The sequence below is a fragment of the Giraffa tippelskirchi genome, chromosome 5 (genome assembly GCF_054371585.1).
Source record: "Giraffa tippelskirchi isolate mGirTip1 chromosome 5, T2T-mGirTip1v1.2.pri, whole genome shotgun sequence".
NCBI classification, from domain to species: domain Eukaryota; kingdom Metazoa; phylum Chordata; class Mammalia; order Artiodactyla; family Giraffidae; genus Giraffa; species Giraffa tippelskirchi.
This window is the reverse complement of record NC_137279.1, coordinates 1102075-1123973: the sequence shown is the minus strand read 5'-3', so window position 1 is coordinate 1123973 and position 21899 is coordinate 1102075. Positions and strand designations below refer to the sequence as shown.

The window sequence follows — 21899 nt, the reverse complement described above, 5'->3', positions numbered from 1 at the left end:
TCCTTTGCTTTTCCATATAAAGTTTATAGAGAATCAGCCTGCTGATTCTACCAAAATGCCTGTTGACATTTAGATTGGAACTGGATTAAATTCATGGATAGTTTGGGGGAGAATTGATCTTTTAACAATACTGAGTCTTCCACTCCATGGACATAGTATACCCCCTCATTTATTTAGGTCTTTTTTTCTTGGCTATGCTAGAAAGGCTGGGCATGTGGGATCTTATTTCCCTCACCAGGAATCATCCCTGTGTCCCTTGTAGTGAAAGTGGGGAGTCTTATCCACTGGACCACCAGGGAAGGTCCCTATTGAGGTCTTCTTGATTTCTTTCATTCCATATTTCGTAGATTACAGCACACAGATTTTACATGTATTTTCTTGGGGCTATAATTAGGTACTTCATGTTTTGGGCACTATTATAAATAATACTTCAGAGTTTTTTCCTATTTTTTATTGCTGGTATTTTAAAGTACAGTTGAGTTTCAAATACTCTATCCTGACTGCTTGCTGAACTCAGTAGTTCTTATAGCTTTTTTGTAGATTCTTTGGGGACAGTCATGTCCACAAACAGTCATATTGATTTAATGTTTAATGTGCCTCTTTAGCACGTTGGCTCCCTGGAGCCATGGGCTTCATTGTGAATCAACAACCAATTGCTCGCCTTCCCCTGATCCTGTACCGTTATGAAAACAGTGCCCAGAGGGTTTAAGTGTCTTCCCAAGGTCTTCCATCAATAGTGGTAGCTTGTTTTTGCAGCTTGGAGAACGCATAGTTTTTTTTTCCAGATGTGGAAATTTACAAATTAAAATTGAGTGGACTAATATGATTTATTCTCAACCAAAATTCATCGAGGTGATCCTTAATCTTACTTTAAACAAAAATTTTAGACATCTCCATAACAAAGTCCTTTTTAATGATCGATTTCAGGTTAGAACCAAAATTCATTTATTAGATTTTTCCTAATTTTTCTGATGAGCAGGAAGTGAAATGGTCCAGAGGTTGAAATACAGAATGAAAGAGTAAAACAAAGGAGCTGGCTGGTTTATAAACATGACTTGATCAGACTCTGCATTCTCAGGCTTAGGTTGGACACAGTTCCAGATAAGGAGAAAAAGTGGTACAAGTTCACTTTTTCCAGAACAAAAGATACGTCCTTAGGGCTTCTCGTCAGGTGGTGCACGTTACAGTGCAGACAGACTGCTCACGGCCTCAGTTTTCTTGACACTTAAGTTATGAGACGCTTTATTTTACCTTCAGTCTCCGTGTCACAGATTGTGGAACCTTTTCCAAGAGCCGAACAGACCACTCAGTGGCTTCCCACCCACAGTTCCCGCACGACGGTCTGTTCGCTTGCTGCATCTTCTTTCCTTTTATTTGTATTTGTTATTTTTATGGATTCTCTGAAGCCCTATGTAGCATTTCCTCTGCAGTAGAATGTATTTACATTTCTTTGCTCTTTTATATATACCCAAAATATGGGCAAGGCCAATTTTGAGTAGAATAAGCAGCTAATCTCAGTAGTTTTATAAGCCTGTGAAGAGCTGTTCTCATATTCAGATCAATATAGCCAAACATAAGGACCTGCCTTGTCCAGAAGAGATTGTCCCAGACGAGTGACGTAGGTTAACTTGCCTGCGTTTACTGGGCCCCACATTGTTAATCACTCATCCTCTGTTTTGGTAAGGTTCTCTCTCTCTCGTTTTTTTAAAGCTCAGCTATTGCATGTTTTTCTTGGGGGCTGGTGGGTTGTATTATCCTTTGGTGATCTCTAAAGTACAGTTTATTTTAGGGAGTAATTGATTCAGAAAGAATGGATTTTGAACTGTTGCCAGATGATGAGCGTCAGTGTGTAAAATGCAAAACCACATGCTTTATGTCTGCCATCTCCTGCTGTTGTAAACCTGGCCTGCTTGTTTGCCTGCATCACGTAAAGGAATTATGTTCCTGTCCTCCTTATAAGTATAAACTGAGGTGAGTAGGAAGAATGATTTTTCTCTCTGTGGAAAACACTGAATGTTTAATTTAGGCTTTGTGACATTGACTGACATCGATTTCTTTCAGGCCCACACACCTCAAAGCTAAGCCTACTCTTCTGTTCCAGGTATAGATACACTCTGGACGACCTCTACCCCATGATGAATGCACTGACGCTTCGAGCAGAATCTTACAACGAATGGGCCTTGAATGTGAATGAAGCTTTGGAGGCTAAGATTAATAAGAAGAAAAGTATGTGGTATATAGAAAGGGTGATTTGGTGATTGACAAATTGGGACTGATTGTAATACAGTCAGCAAGAAGTTATTGGCGAACATTACTTGAAGCAGCCTGACTTAGCTCATCTTTCCAGCCAGGCTTAGAGCTTTAGTACAGGTTTTAAAGTGAAGAGTGAATGAGGCAAATGTCCATACTTCGAAGTGAAGTCTTAATATAGGAGTTGTGCAAGATTGTATTTTTAACAAAGACGGTATTTTTACAAAACATAATAACTCTTACATGTCTCTGTCTCAGAAACAAAAGTATTTCACATTTTATATGGAACCTTAGAAAGGGTTTCTGTTTGTTTTGCCTTTTTTTTTTTTTTACTAGAGTTCATGGCACAAACAGCATATCCTTAAGAGTCAGTGAAGTGTGTGTTTATTACTTTTTAGCTCTCGTCACAGTCTCTGTCCTCATTATTGCCTTTGAAGGTCACTGCTTGCCTTCGCATCTCTTCTCTCAGAGTGGTTTCATTTGCTTTCCTTTCTGTAGCTCAGCAGGTGACTCGGCCCTCTCCTATTCTGGGGTGCATGTGGGTTCAGTCTATGAGCCGCTGGTTCCCTGCCAGCTGCTGAGTTAGATGCAGGAGGAAAAGGCGGTTCCAGCCACAGGGAGATCTGCATGTGCTCTGTTTTGACAAGTCAGGTGTTCTTTATTTCTTAAACTTTTCCACATTAAAGGGCAGCTCTAGGTACTTTATAAAGCCCTCCACTCTCAGGGCACCCCCCCCAAAAAAAAAAAAAAACCAACACATTTTTTAATGCGGGAGAGCATTGCAAATATCCATAGATAAGAACTGAGAAAATCAAACTTCCACTTGTATATTTCATACTAGAACTTCATAAACATTGATCACAGAAAAGCTGATCTTTTCTTTATTTCTAGGCCTTGTCAGCTTTAAGGCTTTGATTGAAGAATCTGAGATGAAGAAATTTCCAGACAATGATCTTCTACGTCACCTCCGCCTAGTCACGCAGGACGCGGAGAAGTGCGCCTCTGTCGCCCAGCAGCTGCTTAATGGCAAGAGGCAGACAAGGTAGGCTCTGTGCACACCCGGTTTGGGTGTGGACTCCTGGGGAGTCTGCTGTGGCTGGAGTCTGGGGTGCTGGTACAGCTGTCCTCATACAGCCTCCTTGGGCCTTTGTCTCTCTAGATACCGATCTGGTGGAGGGAAGTCCCACAATCAGCTGACGGTGAATGAGCTCCGGCAGTTTGTGACCCAGCTGCACGCTCTCCCCTGTGTCCTCAGTCAGACACCACTGCTGAAGGTACCCAGACGGGGGCTGCTCCACTCCTACATGTGGGCATCCTGTATTTTGTAAATAAGCTCAGTTGACATGATGAAGTCCTGTTCGTGAGTGGTTAATTTGTACATCTATTTGCAAATGTGTTCAATAGCAACCTGAGTGGTACATGTTTATAAAGAGATTATAACAGGCCTGCAGTGGAGAGACAGTTGGAAAGTTTTACCTTGAAAGTGACCCCTAGCTGCTCCTCACAGCTGTCATAAGTCTGTCTTAGAGTCACTTATTTTACCTGTTGGTTGGCTATGCATTGTTATGTTTATGTATGTTATTGTTGGAATCAAGTGAGATGGCAGAGGGCTATGTTGCATATGCATTGAAGATTCTAAGTTTTACAAGAAGCCAGTTGCTGAAATCAGTGTTTTGATGCAACAACCTGTGTTTTTTAGGCCCTCTTGACTCGTGTAGAAGATTTCCAGCAGCGCAGCCAGAAGCTGCTCTCCGAGGAGACGCCCAGTGCTGCTGAGCTGCAGGGCTTGCTGGACGTCAGCTTTGAATTTGACGTTGAGCTCCCCCAGCTCGCGGAGATGCGCGTCCGGCTGGAGCAGGCCCATTGGCTGGAGGAGGTGCAGCAGGCTTGCCTGGACCCTAGCTCCCTCACCTTAGATGATATGAGACGTCTCATAGACCTGGGGGTGGGCCTGGCTCCGTATTCAGCCGTGGAGAAGGCTATGGCGCGGCTGCAGGAGCTGCTCACAGTATCGGAGCACTGGGATGACAAAGCCAGGAGTCTCCTCAAGGCCAGGTAAATGAGCACGGCCACGCCTCCCCCTAGGGATGAAGCTGGTGCCTAGTCCATCCTGGAGCCCAGGGCACAGGCGTTAGGTTGTGATCCAGGCACAGCAGCTGAGCTGTACGTATAGAAGTTTAGCTGAGATGTTTGAAACTGCTTTGGAACTTTGGCAAAAGAAGATTAATTTTTTCCCTTGCTTTACTAGATTGTGAAATGAATGGTTCAAATGGGCATGCATTTTCTAGAATTGGTTTAGTGAAATTTCCCTAGATCTCGATGGGAACATCTTTGAGGGAAGAAAACATTTACAAATAAGTGGAACTGTTTAAACCCACAATTAATGAAAACGATCCCAAGAAGTCTTAAAGAGAAGCATCTGAGCACCGCGGTGCGCGGGGTCTGAAGTGAGGACAGTGCTGTGGTCCCCGCACTAGCGCTGTTGCCTCATGGCTGTGTCGGTGCTTGAGGACGGGTTGGACTCAGGCTGACCATCTGAGGGGAGACGATGGTTCCTCCTCGTCCTGCTTTCTGTCTAACAAATCTTTCCCATTCCAGCTGACGACATAAAGTAACAGGGATAGCTAGGTTCTAGACACCATTGTTTAACCCTGAGATAGTGGTCGTTGAGCGGAGGACACGGCAGCTTGGCATTCTGTGCTCTGGTGTGTTGGTGTCCTGGAGAGTTTTAATTACCTTACTGGAGCTGTATGAGTCTTGATAGTGTTTCTAGTTTAACATGGAATAAATTATCCCTAAGCTATGTTTTGCAAACAAGTTTATGATTATTCCATTGTCAAATCAGAGCTAAGTCGAACTGAGTTATCTGCCTTAGTCTTATGTAGATAATTTGATATCTTGTAGTTACTTGCCATTTCAAAAAGTTTTCTTGCAATTCTAAATTTCCTTTGAAGTGATTTTTCTAACTTCTCTGATAAGTAAGCCATGAGAAACACCAGCCGTCACGTGGTGGCTGAGGACTGTCTTTGTGCTCTCTAGGCCTCGGCACTCACTGAACAGCCTTGCCGCCGTGGTTAAGGAGATTGAGGAGATCCCCGCACATCTGCCCAACGGCGCGGCGCTGAAAGACTCTGTACAGAGAGCCAGAGACTGGCTTCAGGAAGTGGAGGCCCTGCAGGTAGGTTTCCAGAGTCCCAAGTGTGTCCGCGCCTGTTTGAGGAGCGGTGATGGAACGCTGGCCGAGGGGCGTGTGCTGGGTTTCACTGCCCAGGGCCTGTGCTTGGGTTGTGGGCACGTGACGGACGCTCTTCTGCCCTGTGCAGCTGCACTTGCCCACCCCACACGTTGTCCTCGCTAGTTGGCTTAACACGTGAGGCTTAGATGATCTCACTAACCTTTTTTTTAATACGTGAGGCTTAGATGATCTCACTAACCTTTTTTTTAATACGTGAGGCTTAGGTGATCTCACTAACCTTTTTTTTAACACGTGAGGCTTAGATGATCTCACTAACCTTTTTTTTAACACATGAGGCTTAGGTGATCTCACTAACCTTTTTTTTAACACGTGAGGCTTAGATGATCTCACTAACCTTTTTTGGGAGCTTGGGAACCTCCCATAACAGTGTTAAGTACTTGGTTGGGGTTGAAGAGAAAGGGCTAAAAATGAAGTTGTGGGAGGAGCACAGTTGCTAATCTCTGACCATGGTGGCTGTCTCTTGCTGGCTTACCAATTGGTTGGAGTCTTGATAATGCAGAGCAGATCGAGTGAGTAGTGATGTGTGATTCCATGGCCACACTGGGCAGTGAGGTCTGGGACTTCTGCCGTACAAGTAGTGACGTAAAAGTGCTTCTCCATCCCTGCAGAGGGAGTGAGGCTTAGCGCTCTCTGCAGTAACTCCAGAGAAGCAGCACAAAGTCCTGTGGCTCTGTGCTGGACGGTGTGCTTACTGAGACTCGACCTGTAAGTTAAAGTAGAAAGTTAAATTCGTATGTTGCATTATACGACTTATAAGGTATAGACAGGATGTATCTTAAGAATATACCTCCATCTGGTGTGCTGCAGTCCATGGGGTCACAGAGAGTCAGACAGGGCTGGGCGGCTGGACAACAACGATGAAGACAGAGTACAGCCTCTGTTTCTCTCTCTTTTCGGTTGGGTGACTTCATTTGAAAAGCGGTTGGTGAGGGTGTTTTCCTTTTTCTCTCTTATCATCATAAAGCAGAAGGTCTTATGGTCCTATTGAGGAAAAAAATCCTTGAATTACTTAATGGGCTAAGTTTTTAAAATTTTAATTTATATTGTTCTTGAGTCTCAAGTTCTGTTTTGTTGAAGCCATCAGACTCTAGGAACAAAATATCATCTGGTTTTCTGAATATCTGCATAATTGAAGTGGTGCTAATAGACCAGTTGCTAATGAGAAATGTCAAATAGGACAGCTTAGCCAGGTGTTTTCAGTGAAAACAATCTGGACATCTATTCTGATTAACAGGGAAGAGAAGATACATTGTTTGATAAATATTACATAAGGAGTGACTCCAGCCAGCCAGAGAAAAAAGATGGGAAGTGTTTGCTGTGCACATAAACTTCCCCAGTGAGATCACCGATGCAGGTTCTTGTTCCCCAGTGAGATTCACCGATGCAGGTTCTTGTCTGTCATTGTTGGAACCATCGTGGTTGTGGCCTTGGTCCCGGCTTGCACTCGTGGTTGCTAGCAGCCAGGACGTGCAGTGGTGGCAGTAGTCAGGGGAGGTGAGCGCGTGAAATCAGATGAAAGGATGCATGTCTTGGTGGGTTTGGTTCCCTTCACATGTTTTAATGTCTGTGCTGCTTAACCCTGCGTCTGCAACAATGTCTGTCGATGAGGACAAACAGCAAGTTCTGCTCCTGAAATAGCTTGGCCTTGAATCATGTGTTTTAGGACTAGCAGGGAGATGTGACCAACAGCAGGGGGACCTCTCTGGGTTTAGTGGATTGCTTATTTTAAAGTGTCACCCAGGAGAAGGAAATGGCAACCCACTCCAGTGTTCTTGCCTGGAAAAGTCCATGGACAGAGGAGCCTGGTGGGCTGCAGTCCGTGGGGTTACATGACTGAGCATGCGTGCATGAGGGTGGAGGGAGAGGGGTTGGTAGCAGTGAACTGGTAGAACTAAAAATAAATAAAGTGTCACCCAGTTGCCTGCTTTACACACAGGGAGTGCTCTGGGTGTTTCAGAGTGTGGTCCCAGTACAGCCACAGCAGCACCTGGGAAGTTTTAGGAATGCAAATTCACACGGACCCTTCCCTAATGAAATGAATCAGAAATCTGGGGGTGCAGCCCAGAAAGTTTTTAAAACAAGCTTTCCAGATGGTTCTTAAGAATAAAATTCAAGAGCCAGTGTTCTTTCTCAACTCAGTTTTCCTGAATAATCTATTAATTCATCGTTGGTGAATGGAGTGAAATACTGTTTTACTGCTTTTCGTTCTCTGAGTCAGTATGGAAGTCCTTTGAATTATTACGGATTTACATTTCTGTTGAATTTTTTCCAAACCAACCAAAGGGACCAAAATGACAAATGAATTGAGAAAGGGTATAAACAGTCTGAACAAAGGGATGACAGCGTATACCAAGTCAACAGTTATATCTGTGGGTCCATCACGAACTAGGTTCTCACTTGTTGACTGAGTAGAATCCCCCAGTGGCCTCACCGCCGCCACCACCAGCTAGCTGGCAGGTTTTGTCAGGATCATTCGTGAGTTTAACATGTTGAGATCATGGGGAGGTACTTTTCCCACTTACACAGAAGCGTTCTTTTTCCTTTGATTTACTAGGCTGGAGGACGTGTTCCAGTGTTGGACGTGCTGGTGGAGCTTGTCACTCGAGGCCGGTGTATCCCGGTGCATCTACACTCGCTGCCGAGACTGGAGTCCCTAGTAGCTGAGGTTCACGTTTGGAAAGAATGTGCTGCTAATACATTCCTGACTAAGAACTCGTCCTATTCTCTCCTAGAGGTAAGTTTGCACTCAGCCCACCTTGCAGCCCCTCACCTGCTAAATACACAGCCCCTTACTTACGGAGGGGGCCACACTAACCGATCTGTGCTCTAGGAGTTACTTTCTCAGGGGAGCCAGGGAGATTCTTCTGGATTTCACTGGAAACTTGGAAGAATCTGTGAATGTTTTCTGCATATGTTTGGAGGTAGCATTCACTAAGGAAGAAATAATCCTCTTTGAAGTTCCTTGGTCTGTTAAAATTGAACATTTAACCTTGGCAATGCTTCACCACTTGCATTTGCCAAGCTTGATAAAAGATCTCCACCTCTCAACATGCTTATAGTTAACACTTTTTGTAGTTTCCTTAAGCTGATGCTAGTCACACGTTATGACTGGAATCATTGCATTTTATTTTTCTTCCTTTTACTTACTGTTTGATTGAATCTGAATCAAAAGTCTGTCTTTTTGAGAGATTTCCTTCACCCTGCTTCCTTCCTTGGTAGAGTAGGATTTCTGGGATCAGGGTGGCATGTTATGCAAAATATAAAGAAATTCATGTCCTTCACATGGCTTAGGCTTTTATTTGGGAACTTCGTAATGCTTTATGGTAAACCAGATAGATCACAATGGTTGTGCTTTGTTCCACATCAGGTGCTGTGTCCTCGGTGTGATATTGGCCTTTTGGGATTGAAGAGGAAGCAGAGAAAGTTAAAGGAGCCCTTGCCAAGTGGCAAGAAGAGGAGTCCGCGCGTGGAGAGTCTGAGCGACCTGGAGAGAGCGCTGACGGAAAGCAGAGAGACCGCTTCAGCTGTGCGTGCTGCTGCTCTCCTCTTTTCTCGGGGGTGGGGCATGTCTAGCTCTTATTTACTGGGTCTGTTGGGAAGGCAAGGCAAGTAGGGGAATAACTTCCGGAGTCCTCTGTTTTACCAAAGCGACTTTAGGAAAACTGTTACTTATAAAAGTTTTGAATGAAAGGTGCCTGCAAGGCCTCCTAGACTCAGAAACACTTTTCCCAAGCCTGTAGCTTGGTCCAGGGCTAACAGGTGACCTGCAATGCCAGCTTACTGTTAAGTTTACAACAGGACATACACTGGAAAGGGTACTGGGTACTCCTGAGTCTGATCTCCTCTTAGCGTCAGCGCTGTGGATCCAAAGATAGTGTCATCTTCAAGAAGAAGCAGCAGTATTGAGCTGATGTTTGGTGAGCGCAGTATCAGATCAAAAGAAGAGAGCTGTGGGATCTGGATGCTTTAGAAACTTTCCAAGTTGGTATAATTCACCTGTAGTATTAGTCTCAGGTGTGCCGTACGGTGATTCAGTATATGTATATATTACCCAGTGATCCCTCTGTGAGTCTAGTTAATAGCCATCACCACATGAGTTTTTTTTTTTTTCTTGTGATGAGAACGTTTAACATCTACTCTCTTAGCAACTTTCAAACCTATAACATAGTATTGATGACTATCTGCAGTAGAAAATGGCAACGCGCTGCAGTATTCTTGTCTGGAAAATTGCATGGACAGAGGAGCCTGGCCAGCTATAATCCACGACATTGCAAAGAGCTGGACGCAACAGACATATTCCCCAGAGAAGGGAGTACGGTTTCTTTTTGTATTAATGACTAGAGTCACCATGCTATATGTTGCACCTCCAGGATTTATTTTTACCTTTTGATCCCCTGACCCATCTCCCGGACCAGTTACCTCTGGGAACTGCCCATCGGTCCTCTTTGTCTGTCAGTCAGTTCAGTTCAGTCACTCAGTCGTGTCCCACTCTGCAACCCCATGGACTGTAGCACACCAGGCTTCCCTGTCCATTACCAACTCCCAGAGCTTACTCAAACTCATGTCCATTGAGTTGTGTCCATCCAACCATCCCATCCTCTGTCATCCCCTTCTCCTCCCGCCTTCAGTCTTTCCCAGCATCAGAGTCCTCTCCAATGAGTCTGCTCTTCACATCAGGTGGCCAAAGTATTGGAGTTTCAGCTTCAACATCAGTCCTTCCAATGACTATTTAGGACTGATTTCCTTTAGAATGGACTGGTTGGATCTCCTTGCAGTCCAAGAGACTCTCAAGAGTCTTCTTCAACACCACAGTTCAAAAGTATCAATTTTTTGGTGCTTAGCTTTCTTGATAGTCCAACTCTCAGATCCATACATTACTACTGGAAAAACCATAGCTTTGACTAGACGGACCTTTATTGGCAGAGTAATGTCTCTGCTTTTTATTATGCTGTCTATGTTGGTTATAGGTTTTATTCCAAGAAGCAAGCATCTTAATTTCATGGCTGCAGTTACCGTCTGCAGTGATTTTGGAGCCCAAGAAAATAAAGTCTCTCACTGTTTCCATTGTTTCCTCATCTATTTGCCATGAAGTGATGGGACCGGATGCCATCATAGTTTTCTGAATGTTGAGTTTTAAGCCAGCTTTTTTACTGTCCTCTTTCACTTTCATCAGAAGGCTCTTTAGTTCTTGCTTTCTGCCATAAGGGTGGTATCATCTGCATATCTGAGGTTATTGATATTTCTCCCAGCAATCTTGATTCCAGCTTGTGCTTCGTCCAGCCCAGCGTTTCACATGATGTACTCTGCGTATAAGTTAAATAAGCAGGGTGACCATATACAGCCTTGATGTGCTCCTTTCCCAATTTGGAACCAGTCTGTTGTTCCATGTCCAGTTCTAACTGTTGCTTCCTGACCTGCATACAGATTTCTCAGGAGGCAGGTAAGGTGGTCTGGTGTTGCCATCTCTAAGAATTTTCCACAGTTTGTTGTGATCTTCTGTGGGGTGTTTTTGGGGTTATGGGGGTGTGTTTTTTTTTTTTGTATGTTCTTTTTTAGATTTCACATGTAAGTGAGATCATATAGGACTTGTGTTTCTCTGACTTATTTCACTTGGCATAATGCTTTGAGTTCATCCCTGTTCTTACAAATGGCAGGATTCTTTTCTTTTTCTGTGGTTGATAATACTCCATTGTATATACACAACCACATTTTTTTTTATCCTCTCATCCACCAATGGGTACACTTAAGTTGTTTCTATATCTTGGCTGTTGTGAATAATGCTGCCTTGGACACGGGAGTACAGATAATCTTTCCAAGTTAGTATTTTTGTTTCCTTTAGATGTATACTCAGAAATGGAATTGCTGGGTCCTGTGGTAGTTCTATTTTTAGTTTTTTGAGGACCCTTCATATTGTTTTCCACAGTGGCTGCAACAATTTACATTCCCACTCCTGGTGTAGGAGGGGGTTGCCTTTTTTCCACATCCTCGCTGACACCTGTTATTTCAGGTCTTTTCGATGATAGTCATTTTAAACAGGTGTGAGGCGGTGTCTCAGTGTGGTTTTGATCTGCGTTTCCCTTTCGGTCAGTGGTGTTAGGCATCTTTCCATGTACCTGTTAGCCACCTGTTCGTCATCTTTCGAAAAATGTCTACTAGATCTTCTGCCCATTTTAATTGGATTTTTGTTTTTGGTAGGGATGATGGTGTTTGTGCTGTTGAATTATATGAGTTCTTCATCGATTTGGGGTGTCAGTCCCCCGGATCAGGTTACAAGTTGCCAATACTTCTCCCATTCTGTAAGTTGTCTTTTCATCTTGTTGATGATTTCCTTCCCTGTGCAGAAGTTTTATAGGTTGATGAAGTCCCTTCAGGATGGTTTTGAAGGCACAAAGCATTGTCCTTCCCAGAGCAGGAGCATACCTGCTACTGGACCTGCACTAAATGGATTTGTCCTTGGGCCAGGATGCCTTTCCAGTCTGACCCTTCGTTGCTGCCTGGTTGCTCTTTCGATTGACGTGGGATTGCCCTGACGTGTCTGTGTATTTTGACACGGACTGTCGGTGGTGTACGCGTCCCTTCCTTCAGATTGTAGTCAGGTGTGGCTGCCTGAGCATCATTCTGGTGCTTCCAAGGTGCTGCTTTCCACTATTACATGGTTGGTTTTTGTAAAGGCACTGTCTGTCTGGAGCTTCGCTTGACTAGTCCTGCTGATGTGGTCTGTGAACCTCTGCACGTTACCTGTTGATCGCTTTGTTAGGACATAACCTCGTATGTACTGCCTGCACATTGCTTCCATCTACAGAAATAAGAGAGTTTCTAAATATAGCAAGGGTTTGTTAGGTGGTTTATTCTAGATCTTTTTGTTTCTTACCTAAACCCCTCATTCATGAATTTTCTCCTCTGATCCAGAAATAGTGGCACATCAGTCTGGCCCTAGGACTCAGGTTCCTCATCTGGTGACTGGGGGCGGATCTGATCATCGGGAATGCTTTAGCTATGACACATTAACATTTTAAGGACTTGGAAATGGACTTGGGAAAGAAATGGTTCTTGTACCCTTTAGTTTTTGCTTCTAGTGGGGCATGCTAGTTTTAAAAATCTATGCTTCCTCCATATTTCTCTTCAGTGAAGTATTAGGACTTCGGGTTATCCAGCCGTTTGCTGTGAAAGGCGAATGTGTTATGTACCGAGGGGGTAGTGACTTACTCTTAACATAGCTAGTGATTTGAATTGGTCCCCCTTAAAGCAGTTCTACTTCATGGTGAGCAGTGAATAAGTCTGTAAAGCCTGGACTGACTCATGTAGAGGCCCCACGTATGGACAGCTTGTACACACTGGTCAGGAGCGTGTTCAGCGTCACTTCGGCTCCTTGCTCTGAAGCTAGTTACGCTTGTGTTTTCAATGTGCTTATACAGATGACCTGACCTTGGAAGTGAGGCATGGCTCTTGTTTTAATAGAGGACAGAATATAGCATATATACATGCCACTTGCTGTAGAAAAGCAGCTTGCTTTTAGTCTCTGCCCTAATGATCTCATAGCATGTGCCTGTGCATATGTGTGTGTAAGGGAAGTTTGGTAAAGTGTTTCTGTTTTAACTTCTTCATGAGGGATCCACTTTCATTATGTACGGTTCATGTGTCCAGTACACCTATAAGGCCTATTGTTAAAGGCAGTAAGAGACACAGGTTACTATAGCATCTTAGAGACTTTCTCATCTAAAGTACCTTTCTAGAAGATCACAAAAATTAGTGGAGCTGAAGACAAACCTCAGAAATTTGTACATAGGCGGTGAAAAACCTGTATCTTACAAGGGAGGTATATTTTCTAAGAGATACATGTGCAAAGAAGTTGGGCTTGGAAGAACGGCGTGTGTTAGGTAACTGCTGACAGTGTGGTTTGCTGAGTGGCAGCCAGAGCGTCTGGTCACATGGCCATGGGGTCGTCACAGCAGCCCCGTGAGGCGGGTACTGTTCCCGTCTCTAGTTTATACTTGTGGACGTCCCGCCACGGTGAGTGGAATGGTGTTATCCAATCCCGCGGCTTAGTGAGGCAGCAGCGGCATTAAACCCGGAGCCTGCTCTGGGGCCCAGTGCTCTCCACCACCACGAAGAAGACGGCCGAGGTCTCTGTGCCATCGTCCTTGATTGTCCTCTCCTTTCTAGATGGCAGCACTCGAGGAAGCTCGCCTACGAGAAATGGAAGCCTTGCAGTCTCTCCGACAAGCCAATGAGGGGAAACTGCTGTCACCTGTGCAGGATGTGGAGATGAAAGTCTGCGTGTGTCATAAGGGCCCCGCGGCCCCCATGGTCCAGTGTGAACTCTGCAGGGACGCTTTCCACACCAGCTGTGTGGCGGCTCCCAGCATTCCACAGGGCCCCCGAGTCTGGCTGTGTCCCAACTGTCGGAGGTCGGAGAAGCCTCCACTCGAGAAGATTCTGCCCCTGCTGGCCTCGCTCCAGCGCATCCGCGTCCGGCTGCCCGAGGGAGATGCACTGCGGTATATGATCGAGAGGACCGTGAGCTGGCAGCGCAGAGCCCGGCAGCTGCTCTCGTCAGGGCACCTCAAGTCCTTGCAGGACCGAGCGGGCTCAGGACTGGTGTGTGGCAGGTGGCAGGGCACAGCAGGACAGGTGCCAGAGACAAGCAAGGTGAGCCTGACCATCCCTTGGCTGGTTTTCCGACTGTGCTCGCCTCCGTGTCTTCTGTGGCGCTACCGTTCGCAGCACCCTCTGCCCTTCGAGGGCTCTGCGCACCTGCCACGTTGTTTGTTTCCTCTGCTCCCAGCAGTCCGTCTGTAGAGCTGACTTCACCTGTTGGATATACATATGATTTCCCCATTTGTGTGTATGAACCTAGATGTTTTTAATAGATGTACTTAAATTTTTTTTTTTTTTTTTTTTTGCTTAGCTACTTTTTTTTCCCTGCTTCCTATCATGTAAGTCACTGAGCAGAAAGGGAAAGTGCCTCCTTCTGGGTCCTGTTGCTTTTTGAGCGTCTTAGGTGTTATGTCGTTTCAGAGGGGAGGCAGTGGGTTTCATGCTCTCCGTGGTCTTGCTGCCAGAAGCCTGATACTTCTAACCATCACTTTGGTGGCGGGGGTGGGGTTCTGTCTTCATCCACAGAAGATAAGAAAATGCACTCAGGAATGCAGGGTTTAGTCTTCTTATAAGGTCCATCTGATGACTTCCAAATGTTGTAGACTCTAGCAGAATCACTGCACCTCCCTGGTGCTGTCCCAGCAGAGGCCTGTGATTTGCAAGTGCTGAGTGAAGTGCAGGTTAGACATATATGGACAGACGGTTGGTTCTGCTGTATTTGCTATCTTTCTTTCTTTTTTTTTTCCATTTATTTCCAGCTTCTGAAATATAGTGCCTGGCACTTAGCAAATGATGTGTTTAAGTTTTTGCCTCATAGTTGAGTTGTGGCTATTGGGACAGCCTAGCCTACATTGACGGAGAAGGCAATGGCGCCCCACCCACTCCAGTACTCTTGCCTGGAAAATCCCATGGACGGAGGAGCCTGGTAGGCTGCAGTCCATGGGGTCGCTAAGAGTCGGACACGACTGAGCGACTTCACTTTCACTTTTCCTGTTGATGCACTGGAGAAGGCAATGGCAACCCACTCCAGTATTCTTGCCTGGAGAATCCCAGGGATGGCGGAGCCTGGTGGGCTGCCGTCTATGGGGTCGCACAGAGTCGGACACGACTGAAGTGACTTAGCAGCAGCAGCAGCAGCAGCAGCAGCCTACATTGGAGACAATTGTGTTCCTTACACACGACGTGCTAGGAGTTTCCTTGTGTTAATAAATAGAAAAAACACAACTGCTCTGTGCTCATTTGTGGTCAAAGAACTGTTCTAGCCCCTTTGATAAGCTCTGAAGAAGGTAGGGACCTGAATGTGAGTGCTGTCTGGCAGCTCCTCAGTTGGTTTACCCAAAGGGGTACATGTTTGTGTCAGGCAGGTTAAAATCTTCCTACAAAGTATTACCCAGGAATTCAAGAGGCTGTGTGATCTGTTTCCATGAAGAGAAAATGACTTATTGCCCAGTAGTGCTCTTCACCTCTGAAGTCAGTCCAGGCACAACCAGGAATGCCAAAGGCTTGGTGTAAAGGAGTTGGCTTGGCCAGATCTGAGATGCCAGAGGCTTCTTTCAGTTTGGGAAAATTAAGTCCTCTGCTAGATGCTGCCTGATAACCCAAGCTATTTCTGTTAGGCTGGTGGCAGTCTTAGTCCTTTAAGAGCCTTACTGTGAGATGTTTTCCTTCCGTCAGATGTCTCAGCCTCCTGGCCCCACGTCCTTCTCCTTGCCCGACGACTGGGACAACAGAACCTCCTATTTACACTCTCCCTTCTCCACTGGTCGGAGCTGTATCCCCCTCCATGGTCTGTATTGATTATCATCATCATGATCATTGTTGTTACTACTTTGAGGGCTTGAATAGTAACAAGTGATATTGCAGTAGTTTTTTGTTGTAGATAATCTGGAACCGTTAAAAAATGACTTTATTCTTATATGTGGGATATGTGTTACTGTATACTTGAAAGGTGGGAGGAAAATCCTATTTAAAGGCTTATAAGTGCAAAGGAAAGCTTTATATCCACTGCTTTCAGGGAGGAATGGGTTCATCCCATGTCAGCTGGTGGGCATACAGCAGGTGGTATGGTCAGATGCTCAGTCATAGGCTCACTTGCTGCTTCATTACTCAGGAGACCCCAGGGGGCTCTTTGAGACCCTGCTTCTCCTCTGTCCCTCCTGAGGGCGACTCTCCCCCAAGAGTTCTGCCTGCAGCCCCGGCCCGTGCAGAATGCCCGGCCCTGTGATAACCTGTCTAGGCAGAAGTGTCTCTCCTGCATCAGCGGTAGACTCGGTCCCATTTGGGCATGTTAGGCTGTGGCTCTGGGCACATGAAGTGGCCTCCCTTGACGTGGGGAGGGTGGCAGTCAGGTGGGCGGTCCTCCTCTGCTCATGTCACAAGGAGTGTCCCCGTGATCTGCTCTGGTCTTGACAGGCCTCAGCCCAGAAGTGAGCGAGCTGCTGATGGAGGCCCAGCTGCTCCAGGTGTCCCTTCCTGAAACCCAGGAGCTCTACCAGACGCTACTCGCGAAGCCGAGCCCTGCCCAGCAGGCTGACCGCAGCTCTCCAGTGAGACCCGGCAGTGAGAGGGTGGGCAGTGGGGCCTGGTGTCACCCTTTCTCGATAGCACAGGGGTGAAACGCTGTTTTTGATCCAGGAAAGGATGCAGACCGTCTACCCTACAGCCCTGTTCCGATGGCTGGGCTCACAACCTGGATTCTGATACTGGTTTTTAAACCACTGTGTGAAAAGTTTTCTTTTTAGTAAGGTGTGAAACAGTATTATTCTTGTGTAAGAGAAATCCTCTTAGATGACAATGTAATTACAGCTGGAAAGGCTTTCATTCTTGGGAGTCAACAGGTAACAAATACTCTTCTAAACTGAACCTGACAGCTGTTATTAGGACCAGGTGACTAGACCAAGAGGGCCCGTTTTTATTTTGTTTAGTTCTTGTTGGCTGCACCACAGGATCTTAATTCCCTGACCACGATTCAAACCCGTGCCCCCTGAAGTAGAAGTGGGGAGTCCTAACCACTGGAACTCCAGGGAAGTCCCAAGGGTGCCTGTTTGAAGTGCGAACTTACTTAAAGTACCAAGGTCCTGTTTCTCAGCAGCATAAGATGCTGCTGCTCCTGCATCCTGTTAACAAAATTGCTGACCCCTGAGGATATAGTCGGAGCAGGAAGACAGCATAAGAGTAGACACATTTAGGATTGATTTATCGTTGAGGTACCAAATAGTGTAGCACATTACCAACTGTGTTCAGTTGAAAGCGCCTTTTTCCTCTAGGGGGTGGAGATGTCCTTTACAAAGGACGGCCTCGACCTGGCTGCTTCGCCGTCTGGGGGTCAGCACCTCACAGGAAGCTCTGTGGACGCCAGGCACTTGCTTGTGTGTTTGGTATCTCCCACCTCCCAGCCCCGCTGGGCTGATGTGAGACCGTTCACGTTGGGGGCATTTTCGTTCTCCAGTGCTCCTTTGATAGGCTGCACGGTGGAGTTAGGTGGTCCTGTAGGGGGGCTGGGGGCCGGGGAGCAGGGGCAGTGGTCTTGGTTTCAGTGGGGAGTGCCTGTTTCTCATGCCTGCGGTTGTTGACATGGCAGCTTTAATGAGAGGCAAACTGTGTGCTAAACTGGGCTTGCTGTCTTCCACCCAGAGTGACGGCTGCCGAGGGAAGCGAGACGGAGCCAGCGGCCTCGAGAGCAAGCTGAAGAGGCGCCTGGAAAGAGAAGGCCTCTCCAGTGAGCGGTGGGATCGAATCACCAAAATGCGGGCCCCCAAAAAGAAGAGAATCAAACTGAGCCACCCCAAGGACACGGACAGTCTCAAGTTAGAGAGAGAGTGTAGCTATGAGTTGGCCCCCTCTGCCGACACGCAGTCCCTGCCCTCAGACACGTCCTCCTCGGAGCAGGAGGACTCTGAGGACGAGGACGCCATCTGCCCGGCCGTGAGCTGCCTGCAGCCAGAAGGAGACGAGGTCAGTGAGGTTTGGGCCGTGGAGGACGTGCATTCCCTTAACTCAGAAACCCTGTGAGCGACAGCTCGCCCGACCGGGTCTCTCTCCTGCTTACCTGCCTTGAGCCCATCTGAGTGGATTGCTCACCCTCCCCCACTGGTGTCTCTGCTCTCACATCGCTCCTGGGTCTCCTCCCTTTTCTCGAAGAAACTCTTCCTCTGCCCTTTCCTTTCCTGCTCCTCCAGCTCTCACCGCCCGGCGCTCAGAAGGTGGGGGGGTGCTGCCGTCGTGCCCTTTGCTTCCTTGTCACGGGGCGGCCTGTCCTAGCCCCCGAGCAGCCGCCACGTGGAGAACAGCTTAGACTGCTCGCCTGGGCTGCCGTGCCGGAGGTCCCGTGTGGGGCAGTGGCTGCCCCGGCCGTGGGGCCTGCTCTCCCCTGAAAACCCCGTCTCCCTGCTCTCTGTAACCAGGTGGACTGGGTCCAGTGTGACGGCAGCTGCAGTCGCTGGTTCCATCAGGTCTGTGTTGGTGTCTCTCCCGAGACGGCCGAGGAGGAGGACTACGTGTGCGCGCGCTGTGCGGAGACGGACGCGCCGGGCCGGAGATAAAACCACCAGACCCCTCCCTAATTCAGGACTCGGCCCGGGGACTCCTCCAGGTTCTCAGCAAAGCTGCAGGACTGGCGTTCAAACCAGCCTGTGAACGGTGCTATTTCTACTCCTTATGGGATCATTTTTCCAGAACTCTTTGAAAAAAAGAAAAAAAAAAAAATGACAAATTTTTTGACACTTTTTGTATTTTTTTCCTTAAGAGCTGTTTGTGGTTGTTGAGGTTTGAAACGCTGACTGTTTTTGCAGGGGTTCCCACCAATTTGGAAGGATTGGCGCTTGCACCTTTTCATGTACAGCATTAAAATCTTACCTCTTGCTGGGGTTTACCGGCTGAGTCCAACTCGGTTTCAGTGCCCAGAAGGGCCCAGTAAATCCTCATTTGAGGAATTTCTCTCTCGTTTACTCTGTTACCATATTGGGGAGCTTAAGTTTTTCACTTTTGAGGTTTTTGTTTGTTTTCTTTATCCACTTTTGTTTTTCCTGGTAGACTAGGTTTATTTATCTAAGCAATAACTTCCATGTTGGTTTCAGTGGCTGGAATTAAAACCAAACGAACTTCCAAACAGTGTGTTGGTGCTTTAGCATCTGGCGGATGTCAGAACACCGACATCTGGCTTCTGGTGTCACTGGTGAACTGGTGACAGAGAAGAGGCTGCTCCCTAAGCACCTATCACAGCTGTTCTGGCTCCCCACCCCCCACCCCCACCTGTTCATTTGGAAGCTTGTATCAAGTGTTGCGGTATATATTGTGGAATAAATCCTTGGTCCTAATGTAACACTACCTGCTGGTTATTCAGAGCCATCAGCCTACAGCTGCTTCTGCCCCTGCCTGTGGGCCGTGAAGAACCCGAGGGGGGCTTGCTTTGCCTCTGCCCAGCCAGGCTGCAGCAGCAGCTTGTGGTGGCCTCCAGATATTAGGGGATTCTTCTGTATCCTGCTCTGGTGGGCCACATGCCTCCAGTCCCCACTAAGAAAGACTCCCCTTTCCTCCCGTCTTCACGGACCAGAACCTGTCTTGAAAGCCATGCTGTTTTTAAATAAGCTTTCTCAGAATGTTGGCAAATCATTCCAGTTCTCAGATGAGCCCTCCTTGGGGGAATGAATTGACAGGAAGTTTGGTTTCGGGTTAGGACCTCAGAAGGCAGAGTCAGGAGAGTGCGTCCTCAGGGAGGCGTAGGAGAAGGTGGGTCCGGGGAGCACTTGTGAGCAGCCCGGCTCCCCTCCCACTTGCCTTGCTATCTCTGACTCGCTGCTGTTCCCGATTGTAGGTGGCTCCCAACCTTTCCACACCTTTTCTTCTCAGAGGACCCTGTTCTGCAGTGGAGAAGACGTTCTGATGAGCACACTCTGACTTGCTTTTCCTGTTCTGTTGCTAATAACTACTTTCCCTACATTCTATAGCCATAAACCCGAAGATGGGTAGGAACAGCAGTCTTTAATAAAACAACAAAAACAGCAGCAACAGTCTGTGATGTAGCGGAGATTTACATGTGTACTACTTCCTTTTATGCAATTCAGATAATTAAATCTCTTTAAGAATGACTCTGAAGCGTCTGCAGTTTTCCCAGAGTTGCCGTCATATTTCTCCTTATCTTACGGGTTTGTGGGGCCAGTGGAGGAGACTGTTCAGAGTACAGCCTGGAGTTAGAGCAGTTTGGGCCTTTTTTTTTTTTTTAATTCACATGTAGTTGATTTACAGTGTTGGCCAGGCTGCTGGTCTTGGCCTTTTAAGCATCCAGATCCTTAGAGCCCCTGGCGTCGGGGCAGGATGCTGACTGCTCCAGTTCCACAGAGAAAGGAAGCTTAAAGGCCACGCTACTCCTGGGATAGAGCCTTGCCTGTGGAGAGCTTCTCTGCCCGTCTGGGGTGCCCTGCTCCTGCCCTGTCAGCTTTTCTTCTGCACCTGGAGGGTTGTACGTGATCCCTGACAGTAGCATCCTTAGTGCTGGAGATTCTCTGCCCCTCAGGGATGGGGGCGGCAGGAGTTGATGTGAAGCACGCCTCCCCAGGTGAGACCGCTGACCTTTTGTGTACGATGGTACTGCAGTTGAGGGGCCTGTCAGATACCAGCTGTCGCCGGCTGGTAAGGAACCCGGCGGGCCGTGTCTTCAGCTGTCCTCGAGCTGCCTCCTGCCCGCACGGCCGTGTGATGTGAAGATCCAGACCTCCCGCTGCACCCCTCTGTTAGGGACCCACCGCGACACTGGTGGTCGTGTGTGTGCTCTGAGGCTGGAAAGATGGTCACACGGGCGAACTGATGCCTTCCTGTCTCGGGTGCACAGCCACGTGAGGAAGGAGGGCTGAGTGAGACTGGGGTCTCAGCCAGGAGGGCCTGTGGATGGAGAACCTCGTGCCCAGCCTCACCTGGTGGCTTGTGTTTTTCCTTCCAGGTTGGGCTGGGGTTGCTCCCTGGGCACGGTGGGTGTGGCTGTGTGTAGACTCTGTCCTGGAGGAAGCCTGGGATTTGGGCGGTCTGTAAGGAAGGTCCACCCCTTTCCGCCTCCTTCCAGCACCCCGGGACTAGGGGCTTGTTCACCCTCAGAGTGAGCCTGAAGCCAGAGATGCCACCTGTGCTCGGGGTTGGTAGAAACCTGCTTCTTGGTGCCTGTGAGCTCTGGGGCAGGAGGCAGAGGCGCTGGTGAGGCTCGGGGTGTTCGGCAGAAGTGGGCTGTGTGGTGCACTTGCTTTGCCATCACACCCGCCATAGAAGGGCATGGCCTCTGGGTGCCTGGACGGGGGCCTCCTGGAGCGGGTGAGGCCTGGCTTCTCTCTGTCTCTGGTTCACACCCGCCATAGAAGGGCATGGCCTCTGGGTGCCTGGACGGGGGCCTCCTGGAGCGGGTGAGGCCTGGCTTCTCTCTGTCTCTGGTTCACACCCGCCATAGAAGGGCATGGCCTCTGGGTGCCTGGACGGGGGCCTCCTGGAGCGGGTGAGGCCTGGCTTCTCTCTGTCTCTGGTTCACACCCGCCATAGAAGGGCATGGCCTCTGGGTGCCTGGACGGGGGCCTCCTGGAGCGGGTGAGGCCTGGCTTCTCTCTGTCTCTGGTTCACACCCGCCATAGAAGGGCATGGCCTCTGGGTGCCTGGACGGGGGCCTCCTGGAGCGGGTGAGGCCTGGCTTCTCTCTGTCTCTGGTTCACACCCGCCATAGAAGGGCATGGCCTCTGGGTGCCTGGACGGGGGCCTCCTGGAGCGGGTGAGGCCTGGCTTCTCTCTGTCTCTGGTTCACACCCGCCATAGAAGGGCATGG

General features: G+C 47.9%; 1 protein-coding gene across 50 annotated transcripts in view; it reads left to right on the top strand.

Annotated features, from left to right (window-relative positions):
• KDM5B (lysine demethylase 5B) overlaps positions 1-19424 on the top strand; it is a 73387-nt gene extending 53963 nt beyond the window's left edge. For 12 of the 50 annotated variants that reach the window (XM_081487394.1, XM_081487390.1, XM_081487379.1 and 9 more), the window contains 13 exons: positions 1790-1971; positions 2102-2226; positions 3142-3292; positions 3410-3524; positions 3950-4305; positions 5290-5428; positions 8061-8240; positions 8874-9032; positions 13670-14155; positions 15779-15890; positions 16517-16650; positions 17738-18058; positions 18508-19424. In XM_081487394.1, the coding sequence (XP_081343520.1) occupies positions 1790-1971; positions 2102-2226; positions 3142-3292; positions 3410-3524; positions 3950-4305; positions 5290-5428; positions 8061-8240; positions 8874-9032; positions 13670-14155; positions 15779-15890; positions 16517-16650; positions 17738-18058; positions 18508-18645 (2598 nt within the window). In that variant the 3' untranslated portion in view covers positions 18646-19424. Of the gene's footprint in view, positions 1-1789; positions 1972-2101; positions 2227-3141; positions 3293-3409; positions 3525-3949; positions 4306-5289; positions 5429-8060; positions 8241-8873; positions 9033-13669; positions 14156-15778; positions 15895-16516; positions 16672-17737; positions 18063-18507 lie in introns of all 50 variants that reach the window. The other 38 variants (XR_014053033.1, XR_014053030.1, XR_014053026.1 and 35 more) reach the window with 10 other exon arrangements.
• The last annotated feature ends 2475 nt before the right edge of the window (positions 19425-21899 follow it).